This window comes from Gigantopelta aegis, chromosome 3 (assembly GCF_016097555.1).
Source record: "Gigantopelta aegis isolate Gae_Host chromosome 3, Gae_host_genome, whole genome shotgun sequence".
In the NCBI taxonomy this organism is placed as follows: domain Eukaryota; kingdom Metazoa; phylum Mollusca; class Gastropoda; order Neomphalida; family Peltospiridae; genus Gigantopelta; species Gigantopelta aegis.
The window spans coordinates 82,967,275-82,991,197 of record NC_054701.1 but is presented as its reverse complement, the minus strand read 5'-3'; the positions used below and the strand labels follow the sequence as shown (position 1 = coordinate 82,991,197).

At 36.0% G+C, this 23,923-nt stretch overlaps 1 protein-coding gene and 1 long non-coding RNA gene across 3 annotated transcripts; one reads left to right on the top strand and one right to left on the bottom strand.

Moving 5' to 3' along the window:
* Window positions 1-316: 316 nt before the first annotated feature.
* On the top strand, window positions 317-18,791 carry LOC121369187. The gene is made up of 10 exons (XM_041494104.1): window positions 317-380; window positions 7,658-7,764; window positions 8,442-8,518; window positions 9,251-9,312; window positions 11,401-11,516; window positions 12,634-12,804; window positions 13,725-13,824; window positions 15,917-16,129; window positions 17,536-17,644; window positions 18,365-18,791. The coding sequence occupies exons 1-10, from the start codon at window positions 324-326 to the stop codon at window positions 18,472-18,474; spliced, it is 1,122 nt and encodes a 373-aa protein (XP_041350038.1). The 5' UTR covers window positions 317-323; the 3' UTR covers window positions 18,475-18,791.
* On the bottom strand, window positions 17,640-21,839 carry LOC121369188. Of its 2 annotated transcripts, none has more exons than XR_005957575.1 (4): window positions 21,601-21,839; window positions 20,193-20,277; window positions 19,294-19,433; window positions 17,640-18,468 (listed from the first exon to the last, which is right to left on the bottom strand). It is a non-coding gene; the product is annotated as an uncharacterized LOC121369188 (long non-coding RNA). The 2 variants fall into 2 exon arrangements; XR_005957576.1 differs by lacking the exon at window positions 21,601-21,839 and adding an exon at window positions 20,741-20,797.
* Window positions 21,840-23,923: the final 2,084 nt, after the last annotated feature.

The following is a 23,923-nucleotide window of genomic DNA, read 5'->3' as shown; positions in this document are numbered from 1 at the left end:
CAAAATCAGGTGTCCACCCTGTTTGCATTTATTCTTCACAAATACTTTTTTAAATGCATACTACTAAATGGTGAATTGGATTACAGGATTAAATTATATTTTTAAAAATAATAATATATTTTTTTTTAATTATTACTATTTTAATTGGCATGGTGTTGAGTCACGTGGGGTTGACAGAGCTGTTAATCCAGGTGATTCAACCGTGCATATATTAGATCTATCTAATTTTGTAGGGGACATTTTTTCAAAGAGGTCCAATTATATGTTTCAATTACATTGGTGCTTAACATCTTAAGGAGGAAAGTAAACATATCAACCGACAAATGGCGGCTAGTTCGAAGAATGTACGCCTTGCGAAGAGTTTTAAAGAACGACTGGATGTTAGTTTTGTAAAGTAGACACAAGATACAATATAGTAGTTGCTAACTAGGAAAAATACAATTTCGTATGTGTCATAACATCTGAACTGTAAGATTTATTAATAAACGATGCCTTGATTCATGTTCAAACATGACAAATCCGAAATCGTCAAATCATGACAAATGTACACCTGTCACCTGTATCGAAAGTCGTGTTATTAGACTGGTTCGGTAAATACGGAACTTCCAGGGAACTTTTTGTTTTCAAAATCTTGGTTAGCAATATTTCTAATCAATTGAAAATTGATTAGCAACATCTCCCGTAGAGAGCTTGTACGTTGATGCACACGAACCTTGTTTGGGTTCTAGACGTGCAAAGGTTTCTCTGCAGGACGGTACCAAGATCAAATCTTTACCAACACATCCTACACTTAATGCAGTGTTTGACAACAAATATATGAAGTTGTCTGATGCAAGGCCAAATGCTATTTGTACATTTGGTCTTTGCATTAAGCAGTTTTTGTCGCTTTCCAACATTGATTTAACTGACACTCTGGAAACTCCTTCATATTTTGTTTTACCACCTTGGCGTATTACAAGGTAGAACAACGAAAAATTTAAAAATAAATATGTGGTCAAACTTTATTTCAAGCAAAATTATGTACCAAAAAATGTAACTTATTGAAAACCGGACGGAAAAATATTTAGCGGTTAGAAAGTTATAGCCCTTTGAAGTTTGGCGTGCTGTGAAATATGTCTGCCAAATTTGAATAGTTTTTCTAAACTTGCCGGTTAAACTCGACTACTAATCACCATGTGTATATTTCACTTTAAAATCGATCTGAAACACGCCAAATATTATTCTGTAATATGTAATAGTTTTTTTGAAGCCACTGGAAAATGGTAACCTATACCATTATAATGTTACAATGTAACCATGAACCCTAACATCGTTATAAACGTAAAATCAGAAAATAAGAAATACAAAGCGACATTGTTGTTTTCACAACTTAATGTATTTAGTTAGCCTATCAGGACAATGCAACGATACCCCATTCATTATCAACTTCTATTATGCATAAATAGTGAAACAATATTACATAAAACAAAAATAAAGGCAGTGCACATGGGCGATTGAATGAGCACGTGACGAAAGCTAGTGGCAGGGACTAATACAATAGGGTAAAACAGTCTTATTTAATGATAGTGAAAATATTTTGAAGAAAAATAAAGTTGGTGGTGGAGGGAGGGGGTGACGGGTCTTTTGGGGGTGTTGGTGGTGGGTTTTGTTTTGGGTTTTTTGGTGGGGGAGTTCTTGATTTAAGCTGAGTAACAAAAAATACATAAAAGGCTGAAAAAGATATATTTTTAAATGATGATAATACAAATGTGATTAATGATAGTGAAAATATTTCGAAAAAAAAAATGTTGAGGGGTGGGTGGGTGACGTGACGTTTTTTGAGGGTGGTGATTTGGTGGGGGAGGTCTTGATAATAATAATAATAATAATACAAATGTGATTATTGCATGCCACTGTAAATATAGATAGAAAATGTGCTTGTTCGTCTGGGTTATATGTTTGTTTTTATTCTTGTTGTGTTTTGGGCGGGGCGGGGGGGGACGTGTGTGTGTTTGCCGATGGGGAGGAGTATTTTGTATTTTATTGTGGGGTTGGTGTTGTTACTGGGGTGGTTTGGGGGTGGGGGTGGATTGGGCTATTTGTTTTTGTTTTATTTATGGTTGTTTATTTTGATTTGCCTGCCAGTTATGCTTACAATCATGTGTACAACAATGTCTTCATTCTAACATGTTGGACATCTAGGCCCTACCTATCTTGAAAAATCAACATGCAAGACCAACATTATAAACATGTTTATACAAATACTAATGTTACAGTTACTAGGTCGATGTTTTTAGGATAAATTATTTTTGCTGTTATTACAACAAAATTTGCAATTTAGCATGTTTATAATACAATTTAATGTACATATAAAATTAATTTGAAGCATTGAAATGAAATATTTTGTAAAACAGGCGCCTGTGCAGGAAATTGTGTAGAGGTCAAGACTGGCTAGCAAAGGTTTTGGTGTGTGTGTTGGGGTAGGGGTGGGCTCATGTTTCCCTGGAAAATACATTAAAAAAGAACATGCAATATAGCACGTGGGGGAGGGTACTGTGTGCTGATCGGAATATTACCTAAAATATCTTTAAAAAAATTTATTTAACTATTAAAATTGTGTTTCTGTCACACACAATTCTTTATAAAAACTGTAGGTGTGTTTCTATTAAGTTATGCTAATTAATGTGAGGCGAGATTGCAGCTTTAAAAAAAAAAAAAGACAATTTCCATGCAAGTAACAACCAAAACAATGTAATTGTGGGTGAGAGCTCGCTAGCCATAATGTATTTGGGCTAGATTCACCTCCGATATTTGACACACGGTCAGTTATAACAAAACGCAATTTCAGCAACATATTTATTTTTAAAAACTAAAACACATGTAACACACTAGGCAGTGCCACCTTGAAGTGATGCATTATGGGATTGATAAAATGGCTGCCGCCATGACTGCTGAGACAACCCCAGTTAGGACGCCTTACGCTAAAATGCGCTAGGGTGAAATGACTTGAAACTTCAAAGAAAACATAGAAATAGGTTCAATTTAACAACTGAACATGTGAACTCGATGTGCCGAAGTATAGAAATATATTCAAAATCCATTTGAAGTTCAGTGTTTTTCAAAGTACATTTAAAATATCACATTTCGTTATCAGTGACAAAATCGACCTTTCTCTATAATGAGCCACGTCTTAAATGCCTCAAAACACTTCTAAAAGAAGCCATTGACGTCAGACTCCGCGTTAAGACAAAATTATCATGTGACCCTATTAGCTGTAAAAATGTCCGCGCCGTCATTGACAGAGCTCTCTTGAAAATCGTTATTGGTGTAGTTTTAACCGAATTATAAATTAAATAATTATATCTGTTTGAAAGACGATAAAACGCTGTGTATGTACATCTATTTAATATCATTGTATTTCATTGGGAAGCTGTAATATGTGTGTTGAAAAGTGAGTCATTTAAGCTGGTGTCAGATATGCAGTGCAAAGTGACGTCAAACTTTGTCATACCTAGTATTACACCACCTAAAATTGTGTTTTAACTGGTGCATCTGACGACAGATCGCACAGTGCTGTTATTTATAAACAGTTTTTCATGGAAATCCAAGACAAGTATTGTGATTACATTCCTGTGTATACAGATGGATCACGGGATGGGAATTCTGTGGCTTGTTCTACAGTCTTTCCATCAGACACTATCATTTCCATGCGACTGCCTGACTTAGCATCGATCTTTAGTGCTAAAGTTTGGGCAGTCATTAAAGCCTTAGAAGAAATCAAAGATTCAATTGCATCCAACACACTTCGTGTCTTCAAGCTTTGTGCAGTATGAAGCTGGACCATCCCTTAATTGGGATGGTGATACGAAAGTGTGTCTTTTTATCTATTGCCAATAAACATACTGTATTTTTGGGGGTGCCCAGCCATGTTGGCATCAGGGGTAATGAAAAGGCAGATTCTGCTGCCAAGTCTGCTTTGGATTTGCCTCATGCCAGGGTGGTGTACCGTATACTGATTTTAAACATAGTACATTGTATCAACCAATTTATCTTTTCGAATTGGCAATGTGATTGGGATGGTGCGGTTGCAAACAAGCTTAATGCTATCAAGCCAGTCTTGGGAGAGTGGCAGTCCTCCTATAGACAGTGCAGGAAGGATAAAATAGTCTTGTGTCGTGCTCGCATCGGTCATACTTACTTGACCCATTCATTTATTTTGAAGAAGGATCCTCCACCTCAGTGTGAGCTCTGTCAGTGTACTCTGATGGTACACCACATTTTGGTGGAGTGTCCTCATCTCGAAGAAAGTAGAAAAGATATTTTTGGTCAGAGAAATGTGATGGAATCATTTCGATTCCATCCAGAATTAGTTTTATAATTTTTACGTGATACTGACTTATATTGTAAATTTTAATTTTATCTATCTGTGATATTTGTATTTTTGCACAGTCCTTTACACTGTGTTTTTATTTAAATCTTGAATTTTTATATTGATGTGATTCAACATTTAATGTTTTGCTTTTACCATAGTGACACCCAATAGCTGATGTATTTTTCATGCTGGGGTGTCGTTAAATATTCATTCATTTATTTTGATGAGCAACTACTGTTTAATGTTTTACAATTGTGTAGCGATCTCTAAAACTTGCGTAGCGAATCGCGACGCGATATGAACAAAATCTTCCCTGGGAACGCTTTTATTTGTATATCTCACTACATATATGTCATCTTCCACTGAAATCCATGTTAAATTTGACCCAGTTCAAAATAAAGACTGATAATATTGAAACATTTAACACATTTCATTTCAACTTACAGCCGTGCTTGTATCCAATTAAGTTTTAAGCACGCTGTCCTGGGCACACATCTCAACTATCTGGGCTGTCTGTCCAGGACACTTGGTTAGTTGTTAGTGGTTGGTGAGAGAGAAGAGGGTGTAGTGGTCTTATACCTACCCATTGAGTCGTTAAAACTCGCTCTGGGTGGCAGCCAGTTTCCAGGGATGTGAACCCAGTACCTACCAGCCGTATGTCTGATTGCTTAACCACAACACCACTGAGGCTGACAACTGATTATTCGGTTAGGTGAATTATATTTGCATAATTCCTATCATATGTTGTACATATAGGTTGCTGGTCAATTTGTCGGGGAACATTTTGTTCAGTATCATGTCATGATTATTAATGAAATATTGGACTAGAGTACTCAACCTGGACCCAAGTACCCGACACTTACACTAGATGATAATGAGGATTAAGGAATAAAGTAAAATAGCATTATGCACGCTGAACATGGATGCCAAATCATGTCATTGTATTGCATTTAGAAGTGTTATGACAGATGTACGGCCAGTTTAAAAAGAGAAACTAGCGCATGATGATATAATTATTGTGTAACTTATATCGTTGATTATCTACTGCTGAAATTATTGTCCTACATTGTCCATTGTATTATAGTTGTTCATTGTATAATATTCCACTTTGTATGGGTACTAGACAGTGGTTTTTTTATTTTTTAAGTTGACCTTTTGACAAAAATAATTACTCTTTATCATCACTGTATGCTTTTCTTAACCCTAATCCTAAACCTAACCCATTTTCTTTATGGGGGAGGCCCCCCATACCCACTATTCATTCAGTACACATTGTAAATATTCAATTTCATAGTGCCATACCCAAACATTTCTTTCTGGCAGAAACACTGCTAGAGTCCTGTGAATGGACTCAAGTTTTTCTAGACTCGACCCATGCCTGAGTACTCGTGGAGACCCTACGTAATTTGCTACGCATGTTTCAGATATCGCCACACAAGTTTAAAACATTAAACAGTAGTTGCTAACCAATTTATATTGACTAGAAATATGGCTAATCAAGATTTTGAAAACAAAATGTTCCCAGTTTATATATATGCCACATGGTTATTTCATATGGTACTTACATGTATGTAAGTTGGTCATTTCATACCGTTGTAAAAATTAATTTCGTACCATAGTCATTCAGTACCATAATATAACTTTTATTTGATATCATAATATAAAAATGTATATGTCCGATGTGACATTACAATTTAGATTGGTGGTGCCTTTCATGAAAATAATTTAGTATTTTACCCCTTTTGAATATTGAATTAATGTAATCAACTCAATGTTGCATTAAATACTGTAGACTACATAGTACTTACATGTGTAGGTGTATTAACTAACTCCAAAAATATTTCTAAAATCTGTTGGATGGTTGGGTGGAATATACAAGTCTTGCCACATTTACATGTACAAAATAATGTCACATTACAAACCTCCACATGATGCAAACAACACTTATCTACAACTGAAAAAAGAAAGAAAGATTTTTTTATTTTATTTAACGGGATATATATTCATTTAACACAATTTAATGCTGGTTATATGGCATTGGACATTGGGTTAAGGACTGTAGTCTAAGAGATTAATGAGAGGAAACTCACTGTCGCCATTCCAATAGGCTACTCTTTTTCAATTAGTAGCAAGGGATATTTTATAGCCTAATATATGTACTATCCCACAGACATAATACACACTGGTTCATCTATAACTGATTTTTTAATTTATTTGTGGACTTTACTATTTAATATTGTCATGGTATGAAATGACTGTAATATCAAAAAGTGGGCACATCAGTGTCTTCTGGCAGTGTTCTCTCATCCATTTTAGGGGGTGCTGTCCACTCCCCGTTTGCATGTTTTCACCACCACCACCATTTATTTTTGTGCGCCACTCTGTTTTTGTTTGTTTTTATCCCCACACTTTGAAGAAATAATCTCTGTAACCTGTCAGCACTCTCAACGTCAAAGGAAACAAGCCTGTTATGTAAATCTCCAAACCAACTGAGTCATGAATGTATTGCTTTGTATAATACTTTGCAAGTCTTTAAATACAGTGCTACTGGGGGGGGGGGGGGGGGGGGGGGGGGGGGGGTGTCAGCCATTTCAATCTTGTAGTCAACAAAAAAGTCTTAAAAAACCCAACAATTATTATACAAACACAAACTCTTTGGCCATTCCAGGAGCTTCAAATCTCAATAGCTTACCATTACATAATTTTACTAGTATTTTTAACAGCTTTTGTCTGAATCTGTATTACAACTAATTTATAAAATATGTCATAATACTTATATTCAGAAAAATTGACCAGCCTCGGTGGTGTCGTGGTTAAGCCATCGGTCTACAGGCTGGTAGGTACTGGATTCGGATCCCAGTCGAGGCATGGGATTTTTCATCCACATACCGACTCCAAACCCCGAGTGAGTGCTCTGCAAGGCTCAATGGGTAGGTGTAAACCACTTGCACCGACCAGTGTTCCATAACTGGTTCAACAAAGGCCATGGTTTGTGCTATCCTACCTGTGGGAAGTGCAAATAAAAGATCCCTTGCTGCTAATCGGAAAGAGTAGCCCATGAAGTGGTGACAGCGGCTTTCCTCTCAAAATCTGTGTGGTCCTTAACCATATATCTGATGCCATATAACCGTAAATAAAATGTGTTGAATGTGTCGTTAAATAAAGCATTTCTTTATTTCAGAAAAATCGAGACAAAAGCAAAAGAGGTCTGCAAAAAGTAGGGGTTTTTTTTTGTTGGTTTTTTCCTGTTATCCTGTCCAATTTGTTATATAATTTGTATTTTATGATTGATATTGTTGTTTGTAGCTGCTCGGCTGTCCCTACACTGAAGGTGTTGATGCGTCGTGGATTCTCGAACCACTCTTCAAACCTGGAGAACCAAGAATCCGATTACTACAGTGGCTGTTTGTCAAGTCAGTTTTCACATATTTAGTACATATGTACATAAATACATGTTGATCTTGACAGAGATTTTATTTTTTATGAGGAGGGCTCTTAAAGTTTAAAGTTTGTTTTGCTGGAGTGAGGAGAAATAGCAGGCTATAGTGGCTGTATATTAAACGTGTTTATGATTGTTCTAATATTTGTACTAGGTTAAATTTCATTTTATTTCCTAAAATATTTTTTTTTTTGTACGTACAAAATTATTTGAAAACAAAATCCAGTTTGGGCTTCTTACAAATATTAAGACAACCAGAAAGACATTAAATATACAGACACTAATATTCTAAACAAGAAAATATATGTAAGTTTAATCGTAGAAATATTTTATTGGTCAGAAAAATCGTACTATGTAGCAAACTCAGGAATGTCCCTTTAAAAAACTATAGGAACATTTTATTTTAATTTATATTTTGTTTGAAAATAACTAGTTTCAGCAATTTTTTAATTTCCGTTGATAATTTGGAGACGTCTTCTGCTCACCCAGAACAAGCCCAGTTTGAGTCTAGACTAGACAAGTGTTGTTTTATAATCACCATCCCTGGGCTTGTTTCAGATACATGTTATGTGTTCTTACTGACTTAAGGTAGGAACTCTATAGTCACATACGTGCAATGTTCAGTGATCTCAGTTTTATTTATTTGTTCAGATTTGATGGTCGTTTAGATGAAATTCTTGATCCTAGCTACACACCTATTGAATCTCAAAAGGATTCTAGAATTCAAAGTAAGTTCCTCAGTCTGAATAAAATGTGACACTATTTTTTGAAGTTTAATCACGACTAAAAATTCATTTTGTGGAGAAGGAAGCAGTCTTTGCTTCTGAAAGTTTAAACTTCAAGCAAGATGTCAAACATTCTGACACGTCGTCAGAGGAAACCTGCTACATTTTTCCTAATGCTCCAAGAGAGCTTTTATATGCATTTTCCCACAGACAGGAAAATACATACCATGGCCGTTGACCAGTTGTGCACTGGTTGGAACGAGAAAAAACTCAGTTGAATGGATCCACCAAGGTGGTTCGATCCTGCAGCGCAAGCACTTGGGCGAGTGCTCAACCGACTACGCCCATTTATACAGCTGGGATGTAGCCGAGTGTTAAAAGTGCTCACCTGATGCATGGTTGATCTGAGATCAATGCCCGTCAGTGGGCTCATTGGGCTATTTCTCATTCTAGCCAGTGCACCACAACTGGTATATCAAAAGCCATGGTATGTGCTATCCTGTCTGGGATGGTGCATATAAAAAATCCTTTGCTACTAATGGCAAAAAGTGGTTAGCAGGTTTTCTAACACTGTCAGAACTAACAAATGTTTGACATCCAATAGCGGATGATTAATAAATCTGTGTTCTCTAGTGGTGGCATTAAACAAAACAAACTTTCACTTTTTGTAAAAAAAAAAAAAATGTACTCATCATTAAAATGACAAGCATTACATTACATATTTGTTATTTCTAGGACTTCTGTTTGTGGCCAGTACCTTGGGTCTCTGTAAATACAATGATGTCGATCTCATCAGGGTGAGAAATTATTTTTATCTGCACATTAGCATTATCCATTCTATTTCTTAAAAATTAACTTTTTAAAACTGCCATTTTGACATATAATATGCAGGAGGAAAATGTGACTTCATCCCACTCCCATGTAATCAAATAACTTGGCAGATACATGTTACAAGTTTCATGTAGATCATGTAAAGTCATAGCATTTGCAAATGCCATTTTCCATTCCTGCACAGTCTTTGAATTTTGTTGTGTCATTATGAAATATTAATATTGAATGATAATTTTTTTTATTCCATTTCCATGTCTTTTTTATTGAAAATGCTTTGGATGAACATTATGGTAATTGCTAATACTATTTCTTTTCGAATTAACCACTCCTCTAATCAATATCATTGACATTTCCCCCATATTCACATATTTAAAGTTTATATTTTTGCTAATTTCTGATTAGTCCTTTAGACCCAAACAAACTATACTCTTCAAAAGAAGAAACGCAAAACCACATTGTCGTAACATTTGGAGAATTGATTTAATTATTGAATGGTGAGTCCGATAATTACCAAATGTTGCAGGATTGTTCACAATTCACTCTAGTCCATTGTGAGTAAGTGATAGGACACACCACCAAGGTCAAGGTCATCTGGAGTCAGTACCGGGTGTGGCCTCCGCGTGTGTTGACAACTGCCTGGCACCGCCTGCCCATTGAAGCAACCAGAGTACGGATGACCTCTCGGGGGATGGTGGCCCACTCGGCCTGCAAGGCTGCTGCCAGCTCGGGCAGGGTCTGGGGCTGTGGTTGTCGCTGTCGGAGGCGTCGGTCCAACTCGTCCCATAGATGCTCAATTGGGTTCAAATCCGGTGATGTCGATGGCCAAGGAAGGACATTAATGTTGTTGTTCTGTAGGAAAGCCGTTGTGAGACGTGCTGTGTGAGGCCTGGCGTTGTCATGTTGGAACACTGCGTTGGCGTTGGCCATAACTGGAACGATGTGTGGCCGGAGGATCTGGTCAATGTAGCCCTGTGCATTCAGTTTGCCCTGCACGTGGACCAGGTCAGTTCTGCCAGTGTGTGAGATGGCTGCCCACACCATGACACTACCCCCGCCGAATCTGTCTACTTCCTGCACGCAGTTTGCCGCATAACGTTCACCACGACGCCTATACACGCGACATCTTCCATCATGACGTCGGAGCAGAAATCGGGACTCGTCACTGAACCACACCTGTCTCCATCGCAGTTGAGGCCATTGTCGATGAATCTGGCACCACTGCAGTCGGAGTTGACAGTGTTGTGGTGTTAAGATGACACCTCGAACTGGACGTCTGGCACGAATTCCTACCTCACGTAGGCGGTTCCGTACGGTCTGGTCGGATATCCTGCGCAAACCTGGTATTGCTGTGGCTGTGGAGGTGGCAGTAGTCAATCGTTCCCGAAGGTGGCGTACCCGGATGTAGCGGTCCTGCCCGGGGGTAGTGACCCGTGGTCGACCGGATCTAGGGAGGTCACGTGTTGATCCATGTTGCTGGTAACGGTCCCACAGTCTGGAGATGGTGCTTGGGGACACATGGAATGCCCTGGCAACGGCCGTTCTGGATTCGCCTGCGTCTAGTCGGCCGATGGCATTGTTTCTCTGCGGTTCACTGAGACGTGGCATGTCCTGGATTGTCAACTGTCGGCCGGATACAGAGGCCAGGCAAGCGAACACCCTGCACTTTTATACTGTCGGTGTTCATGTTGCACGTGCAGACAACGCATGTGCAGTGGTGACATGGTTTGCACGTGGCTGCATTTTTGCGAATATTCACATTTTGGAACTTTATTGTACAGTAGCTGCGTTTTATCGAATGTAACCGTGGGAATGTGTTTGGGACATGCAATGACCTTATATTCACAAAGCATGAACCGGTAGGAAACATAAAATCGGAGTTATAACCCATTTGTACCCTTTTGCGTTTCTTTTTTTGAAGAGTATACTATGATCAAATGTTTCATTTACATACAGATTTATAGCAAAAAAATAAGCAGGTACTTCCTTCATTTGTTTAGTAATCTACATGTAACAAATGTCCTGTGAGAAATAGCTAATTCTGTTTGTCTTTATAGGGAGTAACGTCCACTTCAAAACAGGCGGCATTCATGGATCAGCTGTTAGACATGGTGACCATCATGGATAACGCAGATGAAAATCAAACCATGTCATTCAGTCCAGGAATCGTAACGTAATCAAATATTGTTTCACCTTCACACACTGTTAGTGGCCATATTAAAGTTAAATTTTGTTTTGTTTAATGACACCGCTAGAGCACATTGATTAATTAATCAGCGGCAATTGATGTAAAACATTTGGTAATTCTGACAGTCATCAGAAGAAATCTGCTATATTTTTCCTAATGCAGCACATACCACTGCCTTTGACCAGTTGTGGTGCACTGCTTGGGGCAAGAAAATTAGTAGCCATAGTAGTCCATGGGTAGTTTTTTTAATAGAGTGTGGTGGTTAGTGGGTTTATTTTATTCTGGATGTGCTGTGTATAAAATGGTCGTACAGACTACTGTATGGCTAAGTATAAATGTCTTTTTTCTTTTTCCCCCTTGTATCTGTTAAATATTTTTAGAGTTCTAATATTGCATGATATATGAATAATTACTTTAAGTTTAATGCTTTTCATTCACCTAGAATGAAAAATACAGCTTACCAGTAATGTATTTAAATGCAAATATTTGATTCAGATGGCAAAATTGCAGTCCTGAACCCCAAAATAACCATTTCATCCCATTTCAGCAGTTGCTAACCAGTTGTATGACAGCAGAAGTGGTTGTATTTATCAGCTGTCTGGTGTTATAGCAACAATGTATGGATTAAGAAATGATGCTACACGCCAGTTGTTTTTCTATGTTATAAATTTGCACGCGTTTATAGTGCGCAAGTGGTATAAATCTTGCGCACTATAAATGAGTGTAATAAATAACATGACAAAACAACTGGTATGTAGTTCTGTATATATTACATACCACCTTTCTAAATTACGATTAACAAATGTTTAATTAAATAACATGGAAAGTTGGTTGAATTTTATGGAACTGACGGAACGCTGGGTGTCTTGGCTAGAAACATGATATTATTCCTGGCGTGGAACATGATCTCATTCGGGTGAGTGTGTACTAAATAAAATATTTTTTTATTGTATGATCAGAATTGTCTTTATTACCAAGTAAGATTAAATGTAAATGTAATAAACTCAATACCAATCTCTCTCTCTCTCTCTCTCTCTCCCTTCCTTATGCTGATGCAGTATAATTACCTTTGTTTAATTTTCCGTATATTTATACTACATAGGCAATCATCAAGTCTTAATGAACAGTTCACCAATGCTTGTCTGTATGTGGATCAGCTGGCAGACCAGAATCAGATGCATACAATGTTTAAAACGCGGTTCAGTCGCTTGCCCCCAGATTTACAAAAGCAAGCAGAAGTTAGTTGGGCCAAGAAAGGATTCACCAAGGACAAGTATGAATATAGGCAGCCTGGCAAAAGTTCTTTGGACCAATAAATCAAAACTCTTTCATTTGAGGAGGTTTAATTTTATGAATTTATTCAAATGGGCTATTTCGATTTTTCTAATTAAAAAAGCTTCAGTTAAAAAAGATTTAACCTTTAGTCTACTGGATTAATTTTTGACAAAAACCATGTTGAGTACCCACTCAAGTTTAAAAATTTTACTTACATATATTCACTTAAATAATTTATAAATACATCAAATAAAGTTCATATATAAATCGTTAAATATTATTTTCATGGGTTTTTATAATTTTTATGATATTTTAGATCAGTTAATGTTAACTAAAATTAGGCAAAAAAAAAAAAAAAGTCGCATTTACATACTGGCATTTATGACCAGCTGTCCAGTATTTAAGTCTATTATTGCCAATAACTGGTTTTCTGACCAGAATTTTTTTTTAAACCGAACTACGATCCATATCCCAATATTTGGTGATTTTCGTTGTTGTTAAAACAATCAAGTTTATTATCAAATTAGCTGTCACAATCAGCCATCAATCCCTAAAAATTACCTTGATGTGCTGCCATTGTTGTCAATCGAAAATACTTGCCGAAAACCACTTTTTCAACTCAAAATTACAAGTTGTTTTCCAAAGAAAAACGCCAACTAAAGATACAGGAAGCTCGATTGACTTCTGTTTCCTGTTATACAAGTCTTTCCGCTGAGTGTCGTGTGCAGAACGACGGGAATTGGGGAATTCACTGCATACAGTGTACAGTATGTCGACTGGCATGACGTCGGGCGAATGCAGTAGTCAGAAGGTTAAGTTAAATTAAAGCCCAATGAAAACTTTTTAATAATAAAATAAAATTTATAATGAATATTTGATACAGAACATTATATTATTCTAAATCTGTTTAATATACAGGCCTCCAGATGTAGATCTTTCAACATTATTAGAGATGGCCAATCAAGTTGCAAAAGATGTAGATCGTCAGATGGAAATCTTACAAGATCTGAAAAAAAATGTAAGTACATCCATCAAGGGGAGTAAAAAGAAAAACGTTCCTTGTTTAGGCAGATGTCTGCTTACAGGTAATGAAACTATTGTTGAAAATATGTTCTCTCATCCTCGGGTATATAGGACAGAGCTATCCCATGAAAGAAAGTTATGTCAGAAATTTCTTTCTTGCCCACTGGACAGGGCCATCCAGCTCTTGTACGGTGCTAGAAAAATCTGTCCGACCCTAGGGCCCGCACAAAAAACATTTTGTCCCTCTGGTTGGAATTGCCGTATATATACCTCACAACGTTAATAGATTCTATTAATCCTACATGGGATATCACCCACACTGGTTTGACATGACGTTGTTGGTAATATAAGATGTCATATTAATGTGAGATGGTGACGTGTGGTCATTAGACCGTTTTAAATTAATATTTTGTTCTTAAAACCTTCATTATAAAAGCTATTTTGTTAATTTGTAGTGTTAAATTTTATTTAACACATGAAACAAACACAATAAATATGATAGTGTAGTTTATGTATAAAAAGGGTCCCAAAAAAAAGGTTACTTGTTTAGCCATCTTTGTCTATTCATGTAAAATAATGGTTTATTTACCGAATGAATGAGAGAAAAAGATTCCATCATAATTTATATGGTCATATGGGATAGAAAAAGTACATCCTCGGTGGTGGAAATTTCAACCTGGGACAAGGCTTGCAGAGTCCCATGGTCAAAATTTTCACCACAGAGTTTACATTCTTTTACCATCAAAATGTTGAATAATTACAACACTGCTGGTGTACAAAGTAATGAACAACAAAGGGACCGTACTCATACTTGGACATTCTCAGCTGTGTCCTAAGAATAAGTGCATGTTTTTTGCTGTTAGCTGTAATGTGTATTTCTTCTCTCTTTTTTATAATGTAATTTGCTGCATTTGAGAACTGCAATAATGTGTTGTGATTCTCAACATGTACAGGCATGTGTGTGTGTTAAAAACAGAAATGCATTTTAACATCACACATTTCTGCAATCTCTTTAAAGGGACAGACCCTAGTTTTTAAACACTAAGGCATATTTTTCACCTAGATTCTAGTTTCAGTCCATAAATATGGACACTAAGTTTGGTTAATTTACAAACCTGTAACAAATTTGGATACAACAGAGTGAAACGAGTCTGTGATGTTGAAATAACCTTAAAAATAAACTCAAACACGACTCCATAACTGTTATTTCTCAGACACATGTGCGTTTTTAAAAATATGAAAAATGCATTCTGTGATATTAGAAACACCAGGATGACCAGAAACACTTTGGTTGTACGAAATGGATAATCTAAATAATAAAATATAAGTAATGTTTGATTTCAGCGATCATAAACAGCTCCAATAGTGAAAGATATGCCTCAGTGTTTAAAAACTAGTGTCTGTCCCCTTTAAACATTATAGGTTGCTTTAAATGTGTAGATGTTCTACAAGTAGTATATAAATGTACAGTGGGACTCACTTGGGACCGATAAAATATGCCAGTTTAGGTTCATTGGTTATTAAGACTTCGAAGAGGCACGATTATTTCACAACACTTTGGTGTCCCAATTACTGGGGAACTGCCATCATTGTTTAAAAGGTGACCACTGGCAGACAGTAGAGGTGAGATTGTGTGCCGGTGTAGACACAGCCAATTACTACATAAGCCTTTCGTTTGTTCTTGAATTTGTATCCAGAATAGACAGCATCCGGTGTTGGCAGAGTTTTGTTCCTAATAAATTAACGGTAGCTGGATGGGACTTTCAAACTGTGCTGGCTTACACAGAAATCCAAATATGAAAACACCAAGAAAAGAAGGAATGGGTAGCTTTTGGTACAACACATAGGCATCTACAGGGAGCATTTTGTTCAGTATCGCGTCAATTCAATACACAATTTTAAAACATTAAACAGTAGTTGCTGATCAATTTTCAATTGACTAAAAAAATACCCCTGGTCTGTCTCAACCAAGTTAACTACAACATGCGTACCTGTAATGTCTCCATACATACCAGTACATGTAGAAGTTGAGAATGAGAATGGCCAACCGTTGAACTATGTTTTCCAATTTACTTCTGATCTTTCAGTTTAAGTTTCAAACGGAAGAAGAGAATTCTCAACTGGACCACAGTAGTCGGACACTCCAGATACGGCTGTCAGACATGTCTCAGCTGATAGTCAGTTTTAGCTACTGCTACGAGAACGAAATGAGACACTGGTGCAACAAAACACCCCCCATCCTCACAGACCTGGGTGTTGCTTTCAAGAGAGTCTACAATTTACTGCAGCAGTTCGTGGCTGTAAGGTTTTTTCATGATTATGGGACGGTTTATGTTAAAGTATACACAAAACATAGGGTGTAATGCCATTAATCAATTTTTTTTTCAAGTTATTAATCACACTTTTTAATAGAAAATTTCCAAGATATTTTTTTAAAGGAGCTTTCTTTCCAACTGTCTGTCCATCTGTCCCACATGCATGTAGTTTTTCCAGACTTTTTTTTTTCGCAAAGCCTCAAGATATTGAGCTGAAAGTTTGTGTATAGTTGTATCATGTATTGTTATAGATAAAGTTTGACTTTTATGGTTTACCTATTATTTTTACAGTACTAAACTATTGTTGTGTCCTTTGAACTTAAGAGATACAAAAAAATTGTTGTCCATAACCATGTCCGACACCATATAACCGTAAATAAAATGTGTTGAGTGCGTCGTTAAATAAAACATTTCTTTCTTTCTTTTTATTTCAAAATTACTAAATATTTAACATCCAATAACCATTAATTAACGTGCTTCATTCGTGTCATTAAACAAAAACAAACTTTTAACTTTCATTATACACACATAATAGATTTTACTGGTTTCAAGACACATCCAGAAAACAAATTGTCAATCGAAGAATGGTAAGAAATATTTGCTGAATGTGACACTAACATGACGTTAGTTAAATCATCACATTCCAAATTTTATGCACGTTCACAAGTCATTTGATCACAGTATGTTAATGCCATACATAATCCAGGGGTTCTAGATTTTTTTTTTTTTTCACTTGCCATGGTGCCAGTGGATTTGAAAATTCACTGGCCATGGTGAAAAAGTTACTTGCCCAAGTTTAACTTGATAAAACAAAAAGCTAGTAAATTAAAATAATCGACTTTTTAATGTACATTTTGCATACTGAGATCATGTTTAAATTTACACAACAGATAGGCTCATTAGGCATACGTTATGGTTTGTTTAGAAAAAAACAGGCAAACAATTACCTATAGTTACCTATTAAAAGTTATAAAAGGATCTCATTACAATTAACATTAAAAAAACAAATTAATATTTTGTCACTTATTTATTCACACCTCCCCCTAAAAAAAAAAAAAAATCCTGTATTGGCATAAAGTGTACATGTATTAGTCAGTTTAAGGCTTAACCCCCCCACACACACACACACCATGTAGGTATTTTTTGCAATTTAATAATTTAAATAGCGACATGTTACCTAAAACTAATAAGAGACTGGTTACAGTTTTGCAAGAAAGAAAATGGCGCCAAACAATGAACTTGTGTTTTCAATGTTTACACTTTATAACTGGCACTGGCACGAAGCTAAAAACTACTGGCCTTGGACAGCTGTATACTAGAACCTCTGCATACTAGTATTTCAATTGTCGTATTTGTATAAATTATGCTGCAAGTATTTTATAACATTACAGCTCCTCAATGGTCTACAACAAATACGGCAGTCCCATGCAAATTTGGATCAAGATGTCAAAGAAAAACTTGGGAAGTCACTAACAAAAGATTATCAACAACAAAGTATAGGTACAATTATTTATTTATTTATACAAAGAGAAGTCAACAACAATCATTGCACATAGTGCACCTAAGCCAGTGTCTGGTTTGAAGTTCAATATAATGCATTTAAAATACCCATGTGTTTAATAATGATGGTTTATTAATGTATCTCAAAATGGAGAAGAGGCGTGCTGCCAATTATATTTGAATAGTAAAGTACTTTCACATACTATTTTGGTTAAAACAAGTACATGGAAAGCTGTAAAATCATTCTTGTATAATAATAATAATAATGCAAAATTTGTGTTATCCTAAAAGTATGCAACTGGGCACTTAAATTTATACATGATAACCCAAGATGTGAACACCTTAAAAAGTCGGGTACAAACATCTAGATTTCACATTATCTTTGTCATATAAAATACATGGCCCAAGTACAGGTGTTTTCATATGATAAGATAATGTGAAAAGTAGTTGTCAGGTACTGTGTTTTCAGACTGATTATTTTAATAGTTTAACCATTTAAAACAACATAAATATTCTGTAATGTACAAACTTACAATCAATATTTTTAAACTTCAAAAATCCATGATCATATTTTTATTAATTATGGTTAAACTTAAACAATTTCAGAGACATAAAAATCAATATGAACATTCTGGTGATGGTTTCAAAACAATAATTTGCTCATACACTATATATTCTTGGAGTTTTTAATAAACAGGATTTTCTTTTCTTTCCCTACAGCATCCCAGTCAACTCTAGACAGATTGCAGCACTGCATCAGCATTCTTGAGGAGTCCAAAAAGTGGCAAGCAGTTGATTCATCTGTGTCCACAGAGACTGTAAAACTGTGAAGAAATTTACTTTAATGTTTCATCAGTTATTTCAAAACAGTGACACTTGCTTCAACATTTACCTTGCAGAAGCTCGAAGATGAAGATCAAACATTTTTTTTTAATGTGCAGTGGAACTTTATGGGATTATTCGGAAGTAGGCATACTTTATTAAAAAGTCGGGCAGCAGGACAATTTTGAATGAAGTTGCACTGAAGTACAAACCCAACAAACATCACTCAAGCTTGACATTGTAAAGTTATCTTTACAAAACATATATATATATTTAACTGTTATATATACTAGTAGATGATTTATTAAATAACTTAAAAATTAAAGATCCTGCCGTTTTCTTACTTTATGTAATATTTTAATACTTTGTTAAAATATGGGGGGGGGTTTCAAGTTTTATGGTTGAATAGATCTATAATTTGGCAAAATATCCTGCTCAACCAGAGGTAGCCTTGATCAAGTCGTATCACCTTGGAACTGGTATTTTAGAACAAGACTTCTAAGATTACTAGTATGGCAAAATATCACAAAGCAAGGAACAGTATATTCAGAGAATCACTGTCACTGATAATATTTTTTAAATCAAAACGTTCCTTTCAAAGGTCTGAAACAGACCAGGGTTGCTGTTTACCAAATATATTTCAGCAAGTTTAAAAAAAAAAAATTGCTAATATTTATTGTCCAACAAAATCCTTTAACATTACATAATGAGAACACATCTCCCTCGTTTCTAGTCAAAATATATACAACTTAATAGTCTGTGTATCCATGTTAAAGCACACCTGAATGCAGTAAATTACAGTAGTTAAGTACATACAACTCATGTACCTTCACACATTTGTTGTCATCATATATCACTATGATGGCGCCTGGCTACATCAATTCTGATGTCACATAATTCCATCACGTTTTCACCGATGACGAAACCGAGGAATGTGAAGAGGACATGTGCCCGTTAAGCATCACTGCTGTGAAACAAAAAATAAATAATTACCCATCAATAATTGATATAAAACTTTAAAACCATCCAGTTATAAAAGGGTGGATAAAGTTGCAGCAAATGAATATTGTTCTTAAAAGTGTGTCCAGCACAACACATGTACCCTCGCTTCTTTTCAATCAGTAGGTCTACATGGGCCGTTTTAACCTGGGTTAAATCTGTTGCAGATTAATATCTCTGGTATGTCAATGAACGTTTTGCTAAAGAAATTTTAATATTACAAAAACATGTACCAGTAGTATATTGTAATAAACAAAATACTATACTGGTTCCTGCAGGAGACTGGTACATTTTCATTTGCTGTACAGGGCCCCATTCCACGAAGCAATCTTAGTGCTAAAATCACCTTAGATGTGCGATTATGGTGAGCTAAGATCACTTTGTGGAATGGGGTCCAGATAAAATGTATGATACATGTATTGTACGTGCACACATTTAAGGCAATGGTTTCTTCAGATGGCAGAGCTGCATAAATTGAGAATTTGCATAATCCATTTTCAAATAATGCAGACCAGCAAGATGTTGGTCAGTACAGTAAACATTCTGCACGAATGGCAAATTGGTTATGAATGCTTCTATGCAACCTACACATGAACAAAATGATCATTGTTTCAATCTATGCATCCCTGATTTACAATAAGAAAATACACATATGTATAATGTACAACACACTTTTTGTTTGCAATTATGAAGTGCAAACACATGCATCACATATTAGTTTTGTTACCTGGTCTTTGGGATGTCCACTTTTGATTCTATGATCAAGACCGTCCACTATGTGGACAAAGTGTGAACACCCAGACCTCGTGCCACTGAAAGAAAAAACACACTAATTAACATAAATCAAATACATCAACCATTTACAAAATACAAATTTATAATGTAAACAAATATGCACCAGAACACATTACATGAATTGCATACAACATGTAGACCAGATTGTTTTTCTGATTTTAATGTTTAAATATGCTTGTAAACCGTTCATACAGATTTTTGAAAGCTACAACACTTGGATCTGTGGACAAGTATTTTTTAATATATACAGTATGTATAGACATTAAGAGGGATATGTACACAGTACATGTTCAATATTCTTTCATACAATGTGTATGTTTTACATTGTTTTTTGTTCAGTTTTTACTTTAAATAATAGCATATCTTAAGCAATCTTTTTTATAATTTGTTATCATCAAGTCATAGAAATGCCTTTGAAAACATTGATTAAATTAAGTTAGCCGATTTATGATTTATCAATTATAATAATTTAAAACTAACATGGAAACTTCAAGAATTAATGCAGTTCCTATTTAATCCTTTAGACTCTTCCTGTTTATTTCTGGACATGTTCAAGATATTGCACATCTTGTTTGAAATGGTATACATGTATTAAATGCCAGCATCAATCTTCATCTGTTTTAGTGAACGGTTTTCTTTTCTAAGGGACTGTAACTGTTTTAAAAGATCACACATAACATCTGACTTTTTGGTGTGGGATTCAGTCTTCTCGTTTAAATTCTGATTTGACAAATTTTTTTCAAGTTCCACAACTTTGTTCTCCATGTCAATAATTTGTTCAACCAAATTTTCTCTCGACAAGCTTGAAAGTTCTTCAGTTCTTGCATTGTGGTAGCAATTTTCAAAGTCATTAGCCATAAAAACAAACGTGTTATCTATTTGAAGGTTCTCAACATACATCTCTAAATCAGAATTTGCTGAACAATCATTCGATTCGGTGCCAACACTGGCAACTGACGGACATTTACGTTTGGGGGTATACATTGAATCGGATTCACTCTTTTTCGACAGGTCTTCATCTCTACAGCAGTAAAAATCATCTAACAAGTCTGGATATTCCGATAATCCCTGACCCCCACTTATGTGATTATATTCACATTCGTGATCTTCCATAATGAACTGTGTAGAATTGTGGGGCGCCTTAGGGCTGTATCTCGGTCTAATGCATCTCCGATTGTGGCCTTTTATCGTTTGTTCGTTTACATTATACGGTGAATGGAACTTAACCCGAGTTATATCTAGCCCGTGTGTTTCGCTCTGTTCGTGAATTGATTTAGAATTGGGCGGATTGCACAGTATGTTAAGAGCGCCATTTCCACAATCCTCTGACCAAGACCTACCACGCGATCTACGCCCGCTTTTCTTTCCTCGTCTGGTTTTCTTCAGTTTCTTATCGTTTCCCGATTCCATATCGGTCTTGATTTTCAAATGAATAACAAACTAAATAAGAAATATTCAGTTCAAACTAAGACAGATGTCTAACACAACCTTCTCCTCCTTGTATGTTGCTGAAACTAACAATAATGCAACGTCACTTCTATTTTAACAACGAGATCGTTTCCAAAACGTTCCCTGACGAATGTGTGACGACTATCCAATCAAATATTGGAATACGTGTCATGTGATCGATTAAAATAAGAACGTGTCACAACACATTCGGAACACTTCGGTCCATTACGTTTTGTCGGATACAGCCGACAGTTGCCGAAGATATAATTACACTAAATACCGACACTCAATCTGATTAAAATTAGATCCCCTGGTTAATAACCAGTAGAGCTAATTTTAATCAGATTGTATCGAGACTATGTACAATTCTTGCTTGTTGGGATGGGGCACTTTTACTTCAATGCCCCCTGTATCGTACGCTTATCCATTGCATTGTTTGTCAACATTCCTTTGCTGATAATAGGGCGGTAAAGCGATCGCCTCATGCGCGGTCTGTCTAGAATCGATCCCCGTCGGTGGGCCCATTGGCCTATTTCTCGTCCAGCCAGTGCACGACGACTGGTATATTAAACGCCGTGGTATGTGTCATCCTGTCTATGGGATGCAACATATAAAATATCCCTTGCTACTAATGGGAAACTGTACCGGGTTTCCTCTCTATGACTGTATGACAGAAATACCAAATGTTTGACATCCAGTAGCCGATGATTCAATGTGCTATAGTGATACCGTTAAACAAAACAAAACTTTTTGCCGATCATTAATTACAAGGGTAAAAGTAGTTCTTTCCAAAAAGCTATATTTTAGTCAGTGCCAATTTTATTTTTTTATTTATGCCTGAAACCTGGGCAGTCATTAAAGCCCTGGAACAGTTTAAGGATTCGTGTGCATCCAAATATATTATTTTTACAGACTCACTTTCATGTCTCCAAGCTCTACAATACATGAAATTGGAGCACCCGTTAGTTGGAATGGTGATACGAAAGTGTGTCTTTTTATCAGTTGCCAATAAAGATGTTATATTTTGTTGGGTACCCAGCCATGTTGGCATTAAAGGGACATTCCTGAGTTTGCTGCAATTTTTAAGATGTTATCGACTAACAGAGACTTTTTAACGACTAATTACATATCAAATATATTTTTCTGCATAAAATATTAGTGGCTGTATATTAAATGTGTTTTAGATCGTTCTAATATTCGTACTAGGTTAAATTTCATTTTATTTTCTAAAATATTGTTTTTCGTACGTACGAAATTATAAGAAGACAAAATCCAGTTTGGGCTTCTTACAAACATTAAGACGACCAGAAACACATTGAATATACAGACAATGATATTCTAAACAAAAAATATATATTTAACATGTAAGTTTAATCGTAGAAATATTTTATTAGTCGGAAACATCTTACAATGCAGCAAACTCAAGAATGAATGTCCCTTTAAGGGTAACGAAAAGGCAGATGTTGCTGCCAAGTCTGCTTTGAACTTGCCCCGTGCCCATGTTGGTGTCCCCTACAGTGATTTTAAATTTCATATTAACCAATATATTTTTTCGACTTGGCAAGATGATTGGGACAGTGTGGTTGCGATCAAGCTTCATTCTGTCAAGCCAGTCCTGAGAGAGTGGCAGTCATCCTACAGGCGATGCAGGAAGGATGAAGTAGTCTTGTGCCGTGCCCGCATCGGCCATACATATTTGACGCATTCATTTATTTTAAAGAAGGATCCTTCCCCTCAGTGTGAACATTGTCAGTGTACACTGTGCGCCACATTTTAGTGGAGTGTGACCATCTCAAGCCGACGAGAAATGATATATTTGGCAACAGAAATGTTTTGGAATCTTTTAAATTCCATCCAGAATTAATTGTGGTCTTTAAAACACTTCGACTTCTATACAAAGTTTTAAAATATACTTACTTTGATTTTATGTATTGTATTATACTTTTCACCCACATGTACCATTTGTGACACCCAATAGCCGATGTGTATTTTTGTGCTGGGGTGTCGTTAAACATTCATTATTTATTTATTTATTTATTAAATTTTTATTTATTTCCCATATGGTTTATAATAAACTATCGTATTTTCCTACGCTATCTTTATGGCACACTTCTAAGAACTGACGTAACGAGTCACTATATAGCAGAAGCTTGGGACAGTCGCGGTTTGTGAAATCATAAGTGTACGAGACGGGGGGGGGGGGGGGGGGGGGGG